The following is a 19,822-nucleotide window of genomic DNA, read 5'->3' as shown; positions in this document are numbered from 1 at the left end:
GGCCTTGGCTTGAGGCTCCCTTCCTCCAGGAAGTCTTCCTGCTGTCCCAGAATGAGTTAGGGTCCCTCTTCTGTGCCCCCATAGCAGCTGTGCATGACAGAGAGCTATGCTCTTTCTACAACACATTAATGCTTTCTCTTCTTGCTCCCCACCTGAGACCATGGAGTCTTTGAAGTCAGAGACTATCCTTGTGCTTTATTTTTCTATGGCGCTAAGAAAGATTTGCTGAAATCAAAGGATTTGGGAAGGATCTTGGAAACAGACCCTGGGGGTGCTTTTAGGAAATAGGTTACTCTTTGTGCAGACACTGAAAGTTAAATACACAATATCCTTTCTCCCCTTTTCCCTAACAGAACCCCAGTTTTGTTCAGGAGGTAGCAATAACGTAAACTACATTTCCTAGTCTCCTTTGCAGAGGGTAGCCGTGTGGCCTAGTCTTGGCCAACAAGACTTAAGGAAAAGTAGCTAAGCATGCATTGGAGAGATTTGCTTCCCTGGTGTGAGCACAACCCCCTCCTGTTTCCTGTCTTCCACTTCCTTCTTGGAATTAAGAGAAGAGGCCGGAGGTGGAGCAGCTATCTTGTGACAATGAGCTAGCCACACTCTAAGGAATCCTTTGGGGCCTAGGTCATGACCCCTGGACTACTTACTAGCAGGCTTCTTACTATGAGACAAATAAATCTCACTGAAGCCACTTTGGTTAGGTCTCCATTACATTTAGCTAACTACACCTCAAAAGAGCAGATAAAAGCAGATAACCATTGGTGAGCATTTCTGAATAGGCTTTCCTTTGGAGATGATGCTGGTCCTGACAGCATTCAGAGAGCAAGGTTAACGGAGTAGGATAAAATGAGGGTTGGAAAAGCTGACTCTCCCTGGGTTTCTATAGGAGGACCATGACAAGGCTGCACTCAGGGTTTGAGGAAGAAGCTCCAGGCATCGCAGCCCCTATGTGCCTGTGACCGGGGCCTTCTCTGCTTTGAATGAAATGAAATGCTCTCTTCTTTCTCTTCTCATTGTGCAGTGAGGCTGCTGGAATAGATCACTTTTTAAAGGGCATAGCGTTCCAAGTCTGGGCTTTGGAGTCAGGCAGAGCTGGGTTTGGGTTCTAGCTCCATCACTTACTAGCTGTGTGTCTTTCAGTCATTTTTTTTTAGTTGACCTCTCTAGGATCCTCATCTATAAACTCCAAATTGTAATAGTACCTATAACTGTTGGACTAATGCTGGAGTTCTGTGGAATCACGCATTAGGCACCCAACAGAATGCCTGGCACAGTACACCATGGGTACTGCAGCGTGCATTGAACGCTCTGGGTGGCAGCTGTCCTTGTGTTTGGAGTTGCCCACCTGTTCTGGGCCTGAGGATGCTTCAGGGCTCTGGAAAACCTCTCTAGATGCCCTTTACTCTGTGGGTGAGTGATGTGGCCAGAGGCTGCCCACTGTCCAATGGCTTTGCTTCCAGCACTGCATGCTCTTGTGTCCAGGGTTCTAGGACCGCAGGTGGATACGGGAAGCCCACAGACAGAGGACAGCCCAGACCAGGCCCAGAAAGGCATTGTCCCGTGGGTCTTTGTCTTATCCAAAATTTCCTGGGTATTGAAGGTGGGCTTGTGCTTTTCCTGGCAGTAGAGTGGGCTTGCACAGGACTGTAGGAATTCGGGAGCTGGAAAAATACCTCCAGAATGGGATTCCTTACTGCAGCTGCTTTTGGCATAACTTTCTTCTCCTTCTCTTGAAAAGCCTCACCTTCTTTCTCTTCTCTGCAGTAGGAATCCTAGTGGAAAAAATCTTGGGGGGAAAAAAATAAAGCCGCTGTTCTATTCCAGCCCTGAGAAGGAGGTCAGTGGGGTGCGTCCCTTATGTCCACGGGGGGCCCACTCTCTTGGCCGCAGTACTTCAGGCCAGACCCAGCTTTGCTGACACTTGACAGCGCCTGCAGTTTACCTTGGCTCAGGTCCAGAGAGTTCGGGCCCTGCCCGGGGCGGCCCCCTCTCCAGCGCAAAGAGCAGTTTAAATATAAATCAGTCCTCGACACAAACAGCCTCAGCGAGTCTCAGAGCCATCACCGGAACTGAGAGCCCAGGTTTTCGGCGAGTGCAAACAAGCAGAGACCCGCTCCGTAAATCTCCCCGAGTGCGTCGGGAGGGGCGCCGCGGCCCCCCTCTCCTCTTGAAAATTCGGCTCCCCGTCAGGCCCCCTGGCTCCCGGTGGCCCCTCCAGCACCTCTCGGTTCTCCTCCTGCCTCCGAAGCCCCGCCAACCTCTTCTCCGGTCCCCTCCAGTCGCCCGCCTGTCGGTCCCCGCTGCGCCCCCGCCCCGCCAGTCCTCCAGGCGCCCCCACCCTCCTGCCGGCTCCTGCCAGGCCAGCCGCTACCTCCCCTCCCCGGGGCCCGCCGCCCCCCGCCGCCCAGCAGGCGGGACCTTCCCCCGGGCGGTCAAGCCTCGCGGGTCCCAGCCGCGCTCCGGGAGCAGAGACGACCCCGGGCGGGGAGCGAGGTCACGCGCGGTCGGCCGCCGCGTCACACCTGTCTGAGGGGGCGGCCGCAGCGGGGGCGGGGGCGGGGGCTCGCAGCGCCTTCGACCGCCAAGGAGAAGAGGGAGGAGGGAGAGCGCGTTTCATCATCGGCGACGGCGGCGGCCACTTATAAAACTTCTGGGCGCGCACTCGCTCGCGCAGTCTCCGCGCTGCGAACCTCCTGCGGCGGCCGCGGCCGCTCTCACCAGCCACCAGCGCTGCCGCCCCAGCCCGAGGCACCCGGCCCCCTCCCGCCTCGCCGCCCGCCCGGGCCCTGCCGCCGCCGCGCCGCTGCTGCCGTCCCGCCCCGCCGGGGCCGCCACTATGGGGCTCTGGCCCGAGCCCGACGCACGCCAGGGCAGCGACGCCCCTTCGGGCCGAGCCGGCCGCTGTCCCCGCTCCGTCTTCAGCAACATTAAGGTGAGCGCAGAACCCGCGACCGTCGGGGCCGAGCGGCGCCGGGCGCACCTTCAGCTGGCCCCGGCGTCGGTGCTGCGGAGCCCGAGGGGGGCGCCGAGGCGCCGGGGCTTCCCCTCAGCCGCAGGTGCGGCGCTCAGGGACGCACGCCCGGGGGCCCGGTGGGCGGGCGAGGGGCGCTGGGGACAGGAGATCTCGTGCCGGGCGGGTGTGTACCTGTGTGCGCGCGTCTGTGCGCGCTCTCACGCCCTCGTCAGGGTAAGCAACGGGGCAATGACCGTACCTGCCTATTGGTTCAACGCTTCTCAGATGGTCATTGTCCTGCCCTTTGACTGAAAAGGAACGTCTCGCGGGGACTTTCTCGGTCTCCTTCGGGCAGTTAACTTCAGGAAGGGGTGGGCTTGAAAGTGCCGGGAGAGGACAGGCTGTGGTTCCTCGGAGATGGAGGTCAGAGCCTAAGTCATCCTGGGGTGGGTGGCAGAAGGGATGTTCCCGTTCCCCAAAAGCAGCAGTGCCTGGGCTGTGCTACCGCTCTTCGCTGCAGCCTGCGAAGTTCAGAATTCCCCCCGGGGTTGGCAACCAACACGGCGCGCTTCCTGGTCTGGAAATGGCCCCAGGAAAGCCGCGGGCCCTCACAGTATGCTCAGTAACATCGGAGCAGGTGCCTCTCTCCTGGCAAGTTATTGGGAGTGGGTGAGGATGGGGTGTAGGTGGCCGGATGGTGAGGACACTTTCTTCCCCAGGGGTTTGGGGAATGCTTACCACTTCCTCACACATCCAGGGGGACCTGGTATCGTTGAATCCACACTCAGGCTCTTTTGCTGGTTCTGCCTGGGCAGAAACAGATGAGACATGCACCTCCTGAGAGGGCTGAGCTGCTGTGGTGAGGACTGCGGAGCCCACATGAAGGCTTCTCGAGGGTAGTGGGGGATGGGGGGAATGGTGCAGAGAGGTTGTTTCCAACAATCATACAGTCAGACAGGGCTAGGTAAAGCCTCCAGTGGTGCAATTAAAGGGAGGGTGGGGAAGAGGTGTCTCTGTGGACTGATTATGTGAGTGTTCAACAGAAAGGGATCTGGAGGTCACAGTGAATCCCACCTATATACTTACTCATATTGTTAGCAGCGGAGCTGGGATCCCCACTCCTGCTTCGGCTCTGTCCCCACACCACAATAAGGAAAGGCTGAGTTGATTCCATGGTTGGATGTAAATAAGACACAGAAATTTTGTGATAGTTTCAGATAATCCTCAAATTGGCTCACCTTTGGCCAGACCTGGATGAGAATACTGTGTGTGGTTTTGGTCCCACCATTCAAAAGAGTCTTGGAGAAGTTTCAGCAGAGAACTGTAGAAAATTTGGTGTTGCTAAATTAGGGATTGGGAGGAAACTGGGAGCAACAGCTGGGTGGTCCAAAAAGAAAGAGGCCCAGGAGATAGTCAGGGTGGGGGCACCTCTCCCTATTTCACCAACAAGGCAAGAGGGGTAGCTTGTCCCAGAAGAGTTTTCTTTTTTTTCTTTCTTTATTTTTATTTTTATTTTTTTTAAAGATTTTATTTATTTGACAGAGATAGGAACAGCCAGCGAGAGAGGGAACACAAGCAGGGGGAGTGGGAGAGGAAGAAGCAGGCTCATAGTGGAGGAGCCTGATGTGGGGCTCGATCCCATAACGCCGGGATCACGCCCTGAGCCGAAGGCAGATGCTAACCGCTGTGCCACCCAGGCACCCCTCTATTTTTTTAATAATATTTTTTTATTATATTATGTTAGTCACCATACAGTACACCCCTAGTTTTTGATGTAAAGTTCCATGATTCATTACTTGCATATAATACCCAGTGCACCATGCAATACGTGCCCTGAGGGTCACCCCCAATGAGATTGATCCATTTAGACCTGCCCTGAGTCCCTAAAATGAGTTTATAGCAGCAGTTTCTTTGAAGATCTATAAAAATGAGATAATGTATTATATGTTGATGATTTAACCACATGTGCCTTAGGCCTGGACCCAGGCCAGTTGGTCTCCTAAAGGTTCATACCGGTTAAGAGTTTTTCTTAACTCTAAAAATCAGATTTTCTTAATTATTACCTCCATTGATCCATAGTAACCCTGAAACCAGAGTTTAGAGAGATTTCCACTTAGCTTCTCTTAATCAACCTGAAACCAGGTACAATTTGGATATCTCAAGGCAAATCTGGGGCCTGGAATTCCATTAGTTAAACTCACGTAAGCTTTTTCTTCCAGAGGGCAGTAGTGGTTGTCTAGGGAATTGTGATCTGTTGGGAGATTCCGTCCTCCCAATGAGAGGTTGGGTGACTGTCCTGCACTCTCTCCCACTGGGTAATGGACTGCATGTGTCTTGTGAGCATGTGTGACATGAGGGCTAACAGGGGACACCCAACCTAAGGACCCATCATTTTCTGGGTTCCTCATTGCTGGGACAGACTAACCAATTGGCTTTATAACATACCTGCAAAACCCCACATACCATATGGTTTAGGGGAAGGGGGTGAGGTCAGGAGACATAGATCCAAGTCAGTCTAACCTCTTACTAGCTAGCCCATGGGGCATTTCTCACCTTTCCTGGGCAGCAGAGTCCTTATGTTAAAACAACAACAAACAGAAAACAGGTACTAGGAATGATTCCTACCTCATGGGGGCTCCTTAAGGATTATGTGGGATGAGGCATAGGAAAAGGGTTTTGTAAACCCTGCAGGACTTTCCAGGATTGGCATCAATAAGATGTCAGTTCTTGCCTCCACAAACAGGATGCACATTTAAACAACATTTAGGATCTGTTGTTCTACCAATTATGGCTCGCATGAGGCATAGTTAATAGATAAGAGAAACCACAGTTAATGTCTGAAGTAGTTGTAATAGGAGCTAACACTAATGGAGCTATCTGGATGTACCAAGAACTTTGAATATATTCCATCCATAATTAATCCTCATTACGACCCTACCTAGTGGATACTATTGCTGTCCCCATTAATGATGAGGAAAACAAGGCGTAGTGAGGTGTGTGGACACATAGCCAGAAAGGGGTGGAGTGTTGCGGAACAGGGGCTGTGAGACCCAAGGGGCAGAGACTAAACACTGTGCACGCTGCCCTCACCACCACACAGTGCTGCTCAGCTTTGGTTGAGGATGCGGGGTTCCTAGAGGTGTGCTTGTTCCTAGGGCTCAGTGCTTTCTTCAGGCCCTGCTGACACACGCATCCCAGCCACGAGCAGGGGTCGAGGTCATGTCTATAGGACGGATGTCCCCAGTCAGTAACAGGCTCATCATACCTTTTCACTCTTCACAACTCTCCCCTAAAGAGCCTGGTGATTCTTACTTATGGGGTGAGGTTTTTGTACTCTCTCCTGGAGGAGTGAATACAATTGTATTTATTCTGGAGACAGGCTGTATTGCCTCTGGCTACAGGATTCTTAAGAAGCTGAAGACCTGCTCACTAGTCATTGTCAGAGAGAACAGTTCATCATCCAGAACTCTAAATTAAAAACAGGTTTATTCAGCGATTATGGGGGTGGGGATGGGGAGGCAGGAGAGAGCCTTTGTGGCTAAGGCATCCTGGCAGCCTCAAAGAGATCTGTTCCTTCTTAAAATGAAATTTGGGGGGCCAAACTGAGGTTATCTTATAAAAGGAATAGACTATTGGCAATTGCTGCCCAAATTTCAGGAACTCCCACACCTCAGGCCCCAGCATAGGGAAATAGTGTATATCCAGTCGGTGAGGGTAAGTCCAGTGGGGATGGAGGGCAGGGGAGGCACAGTGGGAAGAAAGCTTGGCCTGAGTGGCCCAGTGACCTCTGACCTGGGAGGGAGGCCCAAAAATGAGGGAGAGGTATTTTATCCTGGCCTGTGTCTGTAACTTCCTAAGGCCTCTGACCCTCAAATGGGGGGAGACATCTTGGGCTTAACCTCTTGGGCTTAACCTCTTGGGCTTAACTTCTTTGTTTCCAGAGGAAGGTGCTAGAGCCCACCAACCTGACTGTTCATGCTTGGGGAAAACACTCTCAAGAGAATCCATGGGGCCAAGGCTTTCCTTAACTGACCTCATGGGTTAAGAGGTGCCCACTCCTCCTGCTCCAGGGCTGGTGGGTATTTCTCTGATGTTGAGGGCAGCATTTATCTATCCCCTGAGAGGGCCTGGCTTGCCCTGCTTATATGTGGGGGTGTGGGGAGGGGAGAACAATAGGAACTGGTTGGGTGGGGGTCACAGGTCACTCAGACCCTTTTCTCCTGTGATGATACTCAAAGCCCTTCTCCTGGTGATGAATTGGGACCTATACTGCCACAGAACAAAGGGAAGAGTGATTTATGTCTCACGATATGGATAGCTCATCTTATCTCTTTCTGATCATTCTCTTTTGTCTGTGACAGTGACTTTTCTTCCATTCTAGGAGACCCAAATATGATGTTGGGATGTTGGGTTGGGAGCATGGCTTCCCCTCACCTTCTTTTGTTCTGTTTGTGGAATGCAGAGGAATGTGGGTGGTCCCCAGTGCAGACCTCCTCGCTCCTTATTCTCCCTCTGAACACTCCTGCTTGGTTTTATCCCATCCCATGGGTTTAACCACCTCCAGCCCTTGCTTTACCCCACTTTCTGCCTGTGGAGACACTGGCCTGCAGAGAGCTCCAGTTATGTGCCAAAGCCAAGAGAGCTGGACATGGCAAAGCTAAGAAGCTTGGGACGCTTCTGGGCAGTGGCCCCCATTCTGTATCATAAGTTCATGACCATGTACTTGGGCATTGCACTCTCAGTGTCTCTTGAACAAGGACATAAAGAAATAGCTATGTGAATTTACACTTGTCTGTGCCCCACAGGACCAGCACAGATGGGTTGTCACCATGGTCCTTGGGGACTCCTTTTGAGGGACCATGGGAGAAAGCTGAGTTCTTAGTACCAGACAAAGCTTGATTTATTTTGAGTTTCTCAAAAATTTTTTCTTTTGAAACAATCATCTGTTCCTAGGAAAAATAGTACGGAGAGGTGCTATGTACCCTTCACCCAGTTTCTCCCAGTGGTTCTGTCTTAATACTGCACTATAATACCAAAAGGAGGGAATGGACGTTGCTATAATGTGTGTGTGTGGTTCCATGCCATTTTGTCACACGTATAGATTCGTGGAACCATCACCCCACTGCCTCAAGACACAGGACTATTTCTGTCACCGCCAAGATCTCTGTTGTGCTACTGCTCTGTAGTCAAGCCTGCCCCCTTCCGCCTGACTACCATGACAACCCCCAATCTGTTCTCCATCACGATCATTCGTCATTTTGAGAATGTTACATAAATGGAATCATGCAATATGTAACCATTTGAAATCGGCTTTCTCATTCAACTGTCCAGGATGTTGCTTGTATCAATACCTTGTTCCTTTTTACTGAGGAGTTATATTCCATGGTATGGATGTATTGGGATTTGTCTAACCATTCATTCCCCTACTGGGGGACATTTGGGTTGTTTCCAGTTTGGGGCTATTACAAGTAGAGCTGCCATGGACAATCAGGTACAGGTTTTTGGATTGACAAAAACTTTCATTTCTCTGGAATAAATGCCCAGGAGTGCATTTGCTGGGTTGGATGGTAGTTGCATGTTGATTTTTTTTTTAAGAAACTGCCCAACTTTTTTCCAAAGTGGCCGTATAATTTTACATTTGCACCAACAGTGTGGGAGAGATCCAGTTTCTCTGCATCTTCGCCAGCATTTGGTGTTGTCACTACTTTTTATTTTAGCTATTCAAATAGGTCTGTAGTAACATCTCGGAATGGTCTTTGTTTGCATTTCCCTAACAGCTAGTGATGTTGAACATCTTTCTGTGTGCTTATTTGCCACGTGTATGTGCTCTTCATTGAAATGTCTGTTCATATAGTTTGTCCTTTTTCCAATCAGAATTTTTGCTATTGTTTTGAGCGTTCCTTATATATACGAGGTACAAGTCCTTTGTTGGGCATGTGGTTTGCAAATATTTTCTCCCAGTCTGTAGCTTATCTTTTTATCCTCTTAACAGGTCTTTCACAGGAAAAAATGTTTGGATTCTGATGAAATCTAATTTATCGATTTTTCATTGTCTGGATCCTGCTTTTGGTGTATGTCTAAGAAATCTTCACCAAACCTACTTCCTGAAAGTTTTCTCCTATGTCTTCTTCTAAAAGTTTTATAACCTGGCATTTAAATCTATGATCCATTTTGAGTTCATTTTCGTATAGATATGAGGTTCATCTTTTTTTCTTTTGTCTATAGTTATCCAATTGCTCCCACACCATTTGTTGAGAAGACTATCCTTTCTCTATTGAATTGTCTTTGCTTCTTTATTAAAAGCCAGGTGGCCATGTTCGTGTGGATTTATTCTGGGTTTTCTGTTCTGTTTCATCAACGTATATGTATATCTCTCCGCCAATACCACACTGTCTTGAGTGCTGTAGCTATTCAGCAAATCTTGATGTCAGGTAGAAACTTGAGTTTTAGTCTGTAGTGGTATGTGTTTATCTTATGGTTACCATATTTTATAGCCCATTCAATTTCCCTTCTACTTCGCCTTTTAGGAAGATTTAAAGACAAATTTAAAGCTCAGTTTTTAGTAACTGGATGGGATCTTATGTATTTCTGTGCTCCAGCTTTTCTTCTGGGCTTAGCTGAATAGTTGTCTTTTCTCTTGAACTTGATTTGTTAGTCTATATCCTAAACCTTTTTCATTCTCAACAACAGACTTGCGGGGAGGTTTTAGCATCTCTATTTCACACTTGAGGAAATGGAGGCTCATTCAAGACCACCTGTCCAGAAAATAGCAAGCAGGAATTCCCTCTCAGGGTCAGCTCACTCCCCAGCCCTCTTCTTCCCATGGCCACAGAATGCCTCTCAGTTCTGGATTCTCTAATCCGTGAACATTTGGGCCTGAGCTCAGTGACCTCTGAGGTCCTTGCAAGTTCTCAGATTCTCATCTCATGCTGTTAAGTTGCTGATGGAGATGAGACTGGGAGCAGGGCCAGTTGGGTCTGAGCTTTGCTGGGAGACCTGCTATGAAAACTGGCAGAAGTGGAGGGTGCAGACTGGCTGGTTGTCTTTGATCAATGCCCAGCTCTCTCAGTGTACCTTCATTCCCGGGGGTGCGTCCTCCTGTTTGGGATGGATTACATTTGATCAGGGTGGGGAACGAAACCAAGGCAGGGAGTGTCAGGCACTGTGGGTTGAAGGATGGGTAGATACTCCAGTGAGCAGCCTTCTCCCAGAGCCTGTCATCCCAGCCTCTTGGCCCTGTTGAACAAGACGCTCAGGAGACTCAGGGGAAATGCTGGAGGCTCTGGCATGGCTGGGGGGAGGAGCACCAGCCTGGGACACTAACCCCAAATGAACTGGGGGACAGTCAGTCTGGTCAGCATCGATGCTGGCTCCCCACAGGGCTGCCTCCCCTGCCACCCAGAAAGTAGGCACACTAACCCCTTGGTAGAAATTTAGTGTGCACCTGAGTCCCGTAGGAATCTGGGAGTTCTGGTAACAAGTTTCATTTTGTTTCATCAAACATCAGTAATACCTACTTATGTTCCGAAGAATGTTTCATCTAACATCCCTGGGAGATGCTGGCCTAGAGCACAGAAGGCCTCAGTTAAAATGCAGATGTCATTAGGGAGGGCTGTAGTAAGCCAGTGTTTGTCCAGCTGCCCCACGAAGATGCCCTGAATTCTAGGATACAATGAACAGGTTTTCACATAGGGGTAGACAAGAGGATGAGTGGATGAACCATGAGTATTACCCAGTATCCCAAATATCCCAGTATTCTGGGATATTTTATGTTTTCTCTTAAAAGCAAGTGAATTTTATGTTGTCCTCCACAGTGTAGCTATGTGTTTCCAAATATGTTTTATTTCCCCCCAAATCTTGGAGTAACAGTGATGCTCTAGGAAGCTATGCTGTGTCTAGCTCATGTCTCCCAAGTGTGACTCCCAAATGTGGTAGAGTGTACCAACTTTGGGAAACACAACACAGGTGGACCTCAAGTCAGACTAGTTTATCCGGTTAATTCACTCAGCCAGCTTGTTAAGCACAGAGGGAACGGTACCTAGAAAGTTTAAGTGGGACAGATATGGGGTGTGGATGTCAGACAATTTCTGGGCTGATCCCCGTGGGACACCCAAGAGACGAGCTGGCTAGAGAATGTACTAAGCTCCCTGTGGGCTTGGAGGAAAAGGATAGTGGCAGAAGGAAAGGGCGGGGAGGACAACAGGCTTCCTGAGTCACCCTTGCCCTGCATAATGGGCTGCCAATGAGTTTGCAGGATGGGACTTTTTAAAATATTTTATTTATTTATTTGAGAGAGAGAGAGAGAGATAGCATGAGCAGGGGGAGTGGGAGAGGGAGAAACAGGCTCTCTACTGAGCAGGGAGCCCAATGTGGGACTCGATTCTGGGACCCTGGGATCATGACCTGAGCTGAAGGCAGACGCTTAACCTACTGAGCCACCCAGGTGCCCAGGATAGGATTAAACTGACCACTTTCTCAGTTCCTTTTACATCCTTCCTGCCTTGTGCCTCAGGCCCTTTTGAAAACTTCCTGCTTTGCCTTTGATTCTCAGTGCATTGGAGGGAAGAGGAGGGAGCTGAGCATTGGTGCAGGAGCCTGGGGCTCACTCACTCATAAGCCTTTACTGGGCGTCCACCATGTGAGGCTCTGTACCAGGTATTACTGTTTGTTCTTGGCTCCCTAAGAGACTCCCAAGCTTCCGAGAAGCAAGGGTCTGTAAATTCCCTGCCTCTCAACATGACCACCGGCCTTGTTTTGCCCAGGACTGAGGCAGTTTCTGGGACACAGGACTTTCAGTTTTAAAACTGGAGAAGTTCTGGACAGGTTGGGGCCAGTTGGTCACCCTACTGCCTCCACAGTATGACATTGTACAAGAATGGACTTCCACCTTGACTGTGGGGCAGAGGAGCCGCTGCTGGAGGGTCAGGGATGGTGCCTGGTGATGGAAATAAACCTCAAGGATCTATAGCAGGAAGGGATTGTAGTCTTCCAAAGAGAAGAGGAGCAGGAACCAGGACACTGGTGGTGGGGCTCATGGAGCAACAAGCCCCATTACTCCTTATTTGTACGCAGAAGTCCTCCTGCCCAGACCTGCCTTCATTGCTCGTCGTGATTCCTACAGCGTTTGTAACATCTCGGGGTATAGAATCCGTACAAGTGATGATAACACTCATCTGTGGAAAGACAGTGCTTCTTGGCTTATAGAATTGTTCAATTTCAGAATTGAACGTGACAAGAAAGATCATCTGCTCAAAGAGGCAGGAATTCTCTTGATGATGTCCTTACCTCTGTTTGCATAGCCCTAGTAATGGGGAATTCACCACCTCACAAGGCAGGTCCAGGAACTGGTAGCACCACAGGCTTTAAGTCTCTCCTGTGTTGAGGTGAAATCTGCCCCTGCCCTTCCATGCACGTCCCCAGAGGGAAGCTAGCAGAACCGCCTCTTCCTGGTCACTCTCCTTGATATTTCCAGTAGAAAGCAGTCTCCCCTCTCCCATAAGTCCTTTAACTGGGAAGCTGCTCAGCAGGGTTGAAATGGAAGGCCAGGTGGTCTGGGCTACCTTCCTCTGAAAGCCGAACCAGGCTCTGAAGTTGGGCATTGCTAAGGGGTATGTGTGGTCCCCCATTCTTGTTGTCCCCAATCACAAAGATTTTTTTGCTGGTTCTACTCACTGCAAGGAGTTTGGTCACCACTCATGAAGGAGCCTCCAGCTTTTTGGAGGCTGGGGGGCCCTGAGTTTACTGGAACCAGCGGAGATCTTCTCATGATGGGGACCTCCACCCCATCAGACCCTGCAAATTTGTTATGCCCTCATCAGCTGCGAGGCCTGCTCCAACCCATCTCTCACACTCTTCCTCCTTACCCCCATCTTCTTCTGTTCTCACCTCCAGCTCTTACTTCCCCCGGACTCTGCAGGCCTTCATGGAGTGTCCGTGCCAAGCCTGCAAGAGCCCTGGATAAACATTGTCTATCCTCTGGCCTCCAACTAGATGACATCTCTCAGGAAGAAGTAGACAAGAAGCTCACTGGGAACTCTATCCTGACTTTATCACCAGAGGGTCCAGCAGAGACCCTCACAGAGGGATCTGGCCTAATGCTAGCAGGAACATACCTGTGGGATGTACTCCAGGGATACACCGCACACATCCCTCCCATCCCAAAATGGCAGGGCCAAATTATTATAGAACCAGCTTTGTCTCTTGGGCCATCTTCCACCCCTGGACCTTGTCACTGACTTGGAATGTGAGCCTACAGAGCCTTGTCATTGTCCATTTGGTTTCGCATTGCCCCTGCCATCAGGAGGCTATCCTCCTAGGCTCACCGCAGCCTGGGGCTCCTTCTTCTTCATACTCAGCATCCCAGGAACGTACAGTGCACTGAATCAACATGTAAACTTAACATATAAGCATGTAAAACTAACAAGGAGTGAGGACAAGCCTGTTTTGGTTGCCTGAAAATCACAAATATTCAGAATTCCCACCCTCAGCAACACATTTTTATTAGTAACAATTATGATATGGTTTTCTGAGTTATCATCACAGAGATAGATACATTTTATTAGGGCACGTATGTATAGGAAAATATACGGGGGCATATGGATATTTAATTGTGAATGCAAATGCATTTTGGGGAACCTATTATGTGCCAAATTTAGTGAAATAATAAGTGGACCTTTCAGAAATGCTATCTGACTAAATCCTACCTCCTATGCTCCAAGATGCATAGTATCCACATTTTATAGTGGAGGAAACCGGCAGACAACTCATGGGAATTGCCACATTACGCAGTGACAAAGCTGGTATTTGGGGACTCTGTCTTCTGACTTTTTCCTCTATGGCCGCTTCCTGCATCCCACCACAAATCCCAACCAGCTGGGGTGCCTGGGTGGCTCAGCTGGTTAAGCGTCTGCCTTCAGCTCATGACCCCAGGGTCCTGAGATTGAGCCCCATGTGGGGCTCCCCGCTCATCTCCCTCTGCCCCTCTCCCCACTCATGCGCGCCTGTGTGTGTGTGTGTGTGTGTGTGTGTGTGTGTGTGCACGTGCGCATGTGTGCTCCCTCACTCTCTCTGAAATAAATACATAAAATCCTTAAAAAAAAAATAATCCCAACCAGCTGAGCCAGAGCTTTGCTACTTCATACCAACAGGGGCTACTTATTTATATCTATTATTTTATTTTCCCAAGCCAAACTTGACAATGGTGGCCCTGAAAGTCCTCGTTCCTCAGCTTTCCTCTTTCCCCTCCCCTGTGCTCATAAGGCTAGACAGATACTCCAGCTGTACAGCACACAAGTACTTAGACCAGGGACCCAGCCTGAAGGTGGCTTAGAGATACTTCCTAAAGAATAAATGGAAACCCGATCAGCTGAACAGCATTTTATTATGTGACTCATATGCCCAGAAGCTTATAATGAGGAAATGACTTGTATATCTAGCAATGGAAGAGTCAAATACACCAGGGGACCTCCAACCATGGAGTATTTACAAATTATTTTATAAAGTTTTCCTGAGAATAGTTTAAATGTGGGGGAAGGGTTCATCCTATAATCTAAAGCAGAGGCTGCAGGATAGGCAACTATATATAGAGATGATCCGAATTTTTAAGTCACAAGAAGACTTGAAGAGGGTACACCTAAACAGATAGTTCTCTGTGTGAGAAACCTACAAATGGTTTTGTTTTCCTTCTTTGTGACTTTCTGTGTTTTCCATTTTTCTGTGGTAAACATGTCCTGTACTTATAATTAGAAAAAACTGCCAATTAAGAAGCCATAGAGTCTGTGGTGCCACCCACGCCCCCCTTTGCTGGATGCAGCAAGACATTCGTTGTGGGATATGAAACGCCACATAAGATGGGAGGTGTCTGGTCTCCAGGTACCTAAGGATGGACCAAAGATGAAGCCAGGATGGCGGGTGGGGGTGTGGGCTTCCCTAGAAGGACATTCCTGCAGTTCCCATCACTGTTCCCACTGCGTTATTACATTTGTTATTGCATTTGAGTCTTCCGGCTCCTCAGAGTTGCAGATAAAGTCAGATAACAATACTTCAACTCTTTTTTTTTTTTTAAGATTTTATTTATTTGAGAGAGAGAGCACGAGCTGGGAGGGGGCAGAAGGAGAGGGAGAAGCAGACTCCCCGCTGAGCAAGGGAGCCTGGGCTCGATCCCAGGACCCCGGATCATGACCTGAGCCAAAGGCAGACACTTAACCAACTGAACCACCCAGGCGCCCCAACAATACTTTAATTCTTAAAGAGAGGTAAAACTATGGAACATTTTCTTCCCTGGGAAGATTTGAGAGGCGTTTCTCTGCTTCCCTCTCTGCTCTTCTGGTGCCCACTCCCAGTGGCTGGCTCAGAGCTTGGGAATCTAGCCCTAAGGTTGGCCAAGCATCTTAGGGAAGTGAGTGTATTTGATGGGCTCCATGCCATGAAGGAAGAGTGGGCCTGAGGGAGAGGCAGTGAGGATAGAGGCTGGGACAAGAACTGCTAAGTGCTGCCTGGGGTCTGGTCCTGAACCTGGACTTTTACACGTAGGAGTATGTGGGGACATCTTGGGTGGGGTTTCACCCAGTCATTTGGTAAGCCTTGATTAACCACCCCCTGTTTGTAAGATAGCACTCTGCAAGTATTGTATTCAGCAGGGCTTTTGAAACTCTGAGGCTGGGAATGGTGTCAGGATGGCTGCCTAAAATGCATTCATTTTGTTCATTCATTATGCAACATGTTATTACTGATCACCTACCATCAACTATTGAAGATACAACGATGAACAAAAAAGAGTGGACTATGCCCTCTTGAGAAATATAGGTATTAGTAATAGCACAGGTAGCAAAGATGACATGGGGAGTTGGCCCTCAGACTGATGCATAAAGCACAGGCCCCCTGGTGAGAAGGGAACTAATAAAACTCTACCCACCACCCTAGGGACAGTGAAGAGACTTACCTCTAACAGGACCTCTGGGTGAAATAATTCCTCTAAGAAATCATAACCCCAAGTCTGTGCCACATAGAATTAAAAACAGAATTTATACAATCCATGTGGTATGGGGATCTCTAAGCAAATAAAGTAGCAAAGAAATTGTTTTTAGGCTGGCGATAACTCTTTGCCATCTGGTAGACACAAGAGTAAAACCACTCTGGAAGGTTGTTTCTATAATCTAGACCAACCAGAATTCCTAAGAGAAGACAATGCCCTTGGAAGAAAGGCTTACAACAAAAAGTTACACGAGGATATGATCCACCGTAAGCAACAGGCAGCAGATATATCAATGAGGAAAATTAGCACCTCCAGATTTTGAGATAATGGAACATTCTGAAAGAGACTATTAAACCATATTAAAATGTTTAAAGAGGTGTAAGAAGAAATAGAAAATACCAGGAAAGAACAAACACTATGAAAAAGGAATGGGCAGTTTTGAGAAACACGTGGGAATTCTAGAAATGAAAAACATAGATATAAAAAGTAAAAATTCAGTGAATGGCTAAAGAGCAGATTAGATAATTTCCCAATTTCAAACCCTTAACTTAATCACATCTGCACTTAATGATAATTTGTAAGTGGAAGATAGGATTGAAGAAGTCACCCTGAATATGGCACAGAGGAATAAAGAAGTAGAAACTGTGAAAGACAGGTTGAAAGATATAGAAACATGAAGTACAAAGTCCAATAGAAGTCTGAAATGAGTACCAAAGAAGAGAGTAGAATGAAAAGGTCACCGACAATATTGAAGAAATGACAGAGAATTCTCAGAGAAAATATATTGTACTGCAATAAAAAAAAGCACAGTAAATTCTGGCAGGAATTTACAATAAAAGCACACCTCTATGTAGTATACTGAAATTGCAGAACAGTAAAGACAGAAAAATTTTAAGAGCTCTAGGTTGAAATTGCAGATTACTTATAAGAATCAGTAATTAGACCAACACCAGTCTTCTCAAAATAAATAGTAGATACTAGAAAATAATGGAATAATTTTCAGAATGCTAAGAGAAAATTACCACCAAATTCTAAAAGAAATTCAAGAAGACAAATTAGAGATTTTCAAACAAAAGCAGAGAATTTACTGATCATGAGTCCTCACTAAAATAAAGAAGGGTGAAATTCATAAAGCAAGAAATAAAACACAGAAGAAAAGGATAGGATGCAAAAAGTGGTAGTAATTATTAATTGTAGGTAGACAAAAATAATAATGATTTATGGAGGGCAGAAAAGATGGAAGTAGGATAGTATACACCATTCATATGAAAAATTAGGGAAAATTGGAGTTAAATCTTAAGTCCTTGGCTTGTTTGGGGGGAGTAGAGTGGAAAAGTTAATTAACTTTAGTCTTTGCTAAGTCAGTTATGTATGTTAAAATGTATGGGTAATCATGAACAGAAAAGACATTGAATGTAAACCTTCCAAAGCAGAAGAGAGTAAAAAGTTGAAACCTAGTCAAACCAATAGAAGGCTGGAAAAGAGAGAATAAAAGGCCAAAAATAAAGATAAATAAAAATAAAAACAAAAAACATCATGGAAATAGGAGCACAATAAAATGAGGTAGATATAAACCTAGTTTTGTCAGAAATCACAACACATGAAAACAGACCACTCTCACCATTTCAGAGCTAGAGAATCTCAGACAGGATTGATACAGAGACAGAGAGAGACAGAGACGGAGAGGTGGGGGGAGAGAGAGAGGGAGGGCGGGAGGGAGAGAGAATCTAGTTAGATGCTCTTTAAAAGAAAAAGTTGAAAATCAAAGGACAAAAGAAAATATATCAGGAGAATGTCAACTAAAGTAAAGATTATCTACTTTGATAAAAAGAAGAGTTCTTTAAGGCAAGAAGAGTGGTAGATTGTGAGATGCTTGCAATGTCTAAAACTGACTTAGAGACCAATATCTAGACCATACAGCATCTCCTAACAAGAGAGAGACAGGACCACAATAGAAAAATGTGTGAAGATTTGGGCAGGTGGCCTGGAGTGCAGGCTGAGCCCTGTGTACCTTCTGTACTTTTCTCTGAAAGTCACCACCAGTATCTTACACGATAAACCTGTCCTCTTCATGGCTGAGTCATGCTCGGCAACCAGCATACCTGCTGCCCTTCCTTTAGTTCCACCTTGAAATAATTCCAGGGCAGGACTCTGATTGGCTCTGCTGGATCCTGCTCCCCTGCCTGAGGCAGGACAAGGCCCTCTGACGGGGGCTCCTGCTGAATCCTTGTGGTTGAATAGGGGCCCTTCTCTAGAACGGGGAGGAGGGCAGTGCTGGTCTCAGGAGGAGGGCTGAGCAGACAAGAATACTGAGACTTCCTATGAGGAGGCAGAGAACACAGTTCTAGGAGACACTGAAAAGGAGGCGACATGGTCCTGCTGAGGGAAAAGAGGTAGCCTCTTTTTTCCCATCACTGCTGGGGAAGAGGGGAAGGATCCTGGATGAATCAGCGTTTGTATTAGTTTTTTACTCCTGTTGAAACAAATCACCATAAAACTTAGTGGCTTAAAACAACACAAATTTATTGTCTTGCGGTTCTGGAGGACTGAAAACCTACAGTCCAGGTGTTGGTAGGTCTGAGGTCCTTCTGGAGGCTTCAGTGGAGAATCTGTTCCCTTGCCTTTCCTAGCTTCAAGAGACCACCTACTTCCTTGGCTTGTGGCTCCTTCTTCCTCAGAGTGGGCGGATGAGCATCTTAATATCTCTCTCCCTCTCCCTTTGTTTCTGACTCTGACCCTCCTTCCTCCCTCTTATAAGGAACCTGTGATTACATTGGGCCCACCCTGATAATCCAGCATAATCTCCTATTCTAAAAAATGTAATCACTTCTGCTAAATCCTTTTTGTCATGTAAAGCAACTGTATTCACTCGTTCTGAGTATTAGGGGACTCAGACACTGGGGAGGCCATTGTTTTGTCTGTCTCCGGGTTTGATCAAACCAGAGCCTATAGAAGATACACATACATGTATATATGTATATGTATTTCAAGGAATTGATTTATACCATTGTCCGGCTGGATAAGTGAATCGAAAATTCATAGGGCCCACAGTCAGGAAAAGATCATCACAGGCATTGGGACGAAGCTCTTATTTAGGGGAATCTATATTTTTCATTCTCTCCCTCCCTCTCTTCGTCTCTTTCTCCCTCCCTCTCTCCCTTCTCCCTTCCCTCCTTCCTTCCATCCCTGTCTCCCACCCTCTCTCCCTCCTTCCTTTCCTCCCTCTCTCCCTGCCTCTCTCTGTCTCTCTCTCTCTCCCTCTCACACCTTCTTTTAAGGCTTTCTGATTAATTGAATCAGGTCCACCCCGATTATCTAAGATAATCTTCCTTATTTAAAGTCAACTCGTTATATGTTGTAATGACATCTGCAAATTTCCTCCACAGCAACACCCAAGTTACTTTCGTTAAATACCTAGGGACTGTAGCCTAGCCAAACTGACCCATCAAAAACATTGTCATGGGGTCAAAGGGCAGTGACATTAGCACCTGCACATGACAGAATGTGGCAGCAGCAGGCACAGGGCTCCAGGAGAGGTGAGCACCACTGGGCAATAGACAACCCCCCCAGAAGGACTGCAGGGGCCAGAGGGGCTTTGCTGAAGTCACTGAGGGAAGGAAGTTGCGTTTTGGAGTGAGCTGCTGCAGGGAGGCCTAGAATGGGGCATTCCATCTACTTCTTCCCATGACTGGAGTCTCTTTCCGTCCTCAACACAGATCAGATGGCCAGCATATCGCCAGTGCCTAGATGCCCCTTTCTTGTGTTGCTTATCAGTGTTCGTTCTGTGATCTGCCGTGGAGGTCACAGGCCTCTGGGCTGCAGACGTGAATGGATAGCGGTGCTGGAAAGGTGGGTGAGCTCATGTCTGCTGCTCCGAGGGCTGTAGCTGGTAG

General features: G+C 47.7%; 1 protein-coding gene across 2 annotated transcripts in view; it reads left to right on the top strand.

The window, feature by feature from the left end:
- Positions 1–2,045: 2,045 nt before the first annotated feature.
- SLCO2A1 (solute carrier organic anion transporter family member 2A1) overlaps positions 2,046–19,822 on the top strand; it is an 80,356-nt gene continuing 62,579 nt past the window's right edge. Inside the window, exon 1 of one of the 2 annotated variants that reach the window (XM_045791797.2) lies at positions 2,046–2,935. In XM_045791797.2, coding sequence (XP_045647753.2) covers positions 2,840–2,935 — 96 coding nt within the window. In that variant the 5' untranslated portion in view covers positions 2,046–2,839. The remainder of the gene's footprint in view (positions 2,936–19,822) is intronic. The other variant, XM_045791795.2, reaches the window with a different exon arrangement.

The sequence above is a fragment of the Ursus americanus genome, chromosome 20, assembly GCF_024610735.1.
Source record: "Ursus americanus isolate L20-20 chromosome 20, mUrsAme1.1.p, whole genome shotgun sequence".
NCBI classification, from domain to species: Eukaryota; Metazoa; Chordata; class Mammalia; order Carnivora; family Ursidae; genus Ursus; species Ursus americanus.
This window is presented reverse-complemented; position numbering and strand designations above follow the sequence as displayed.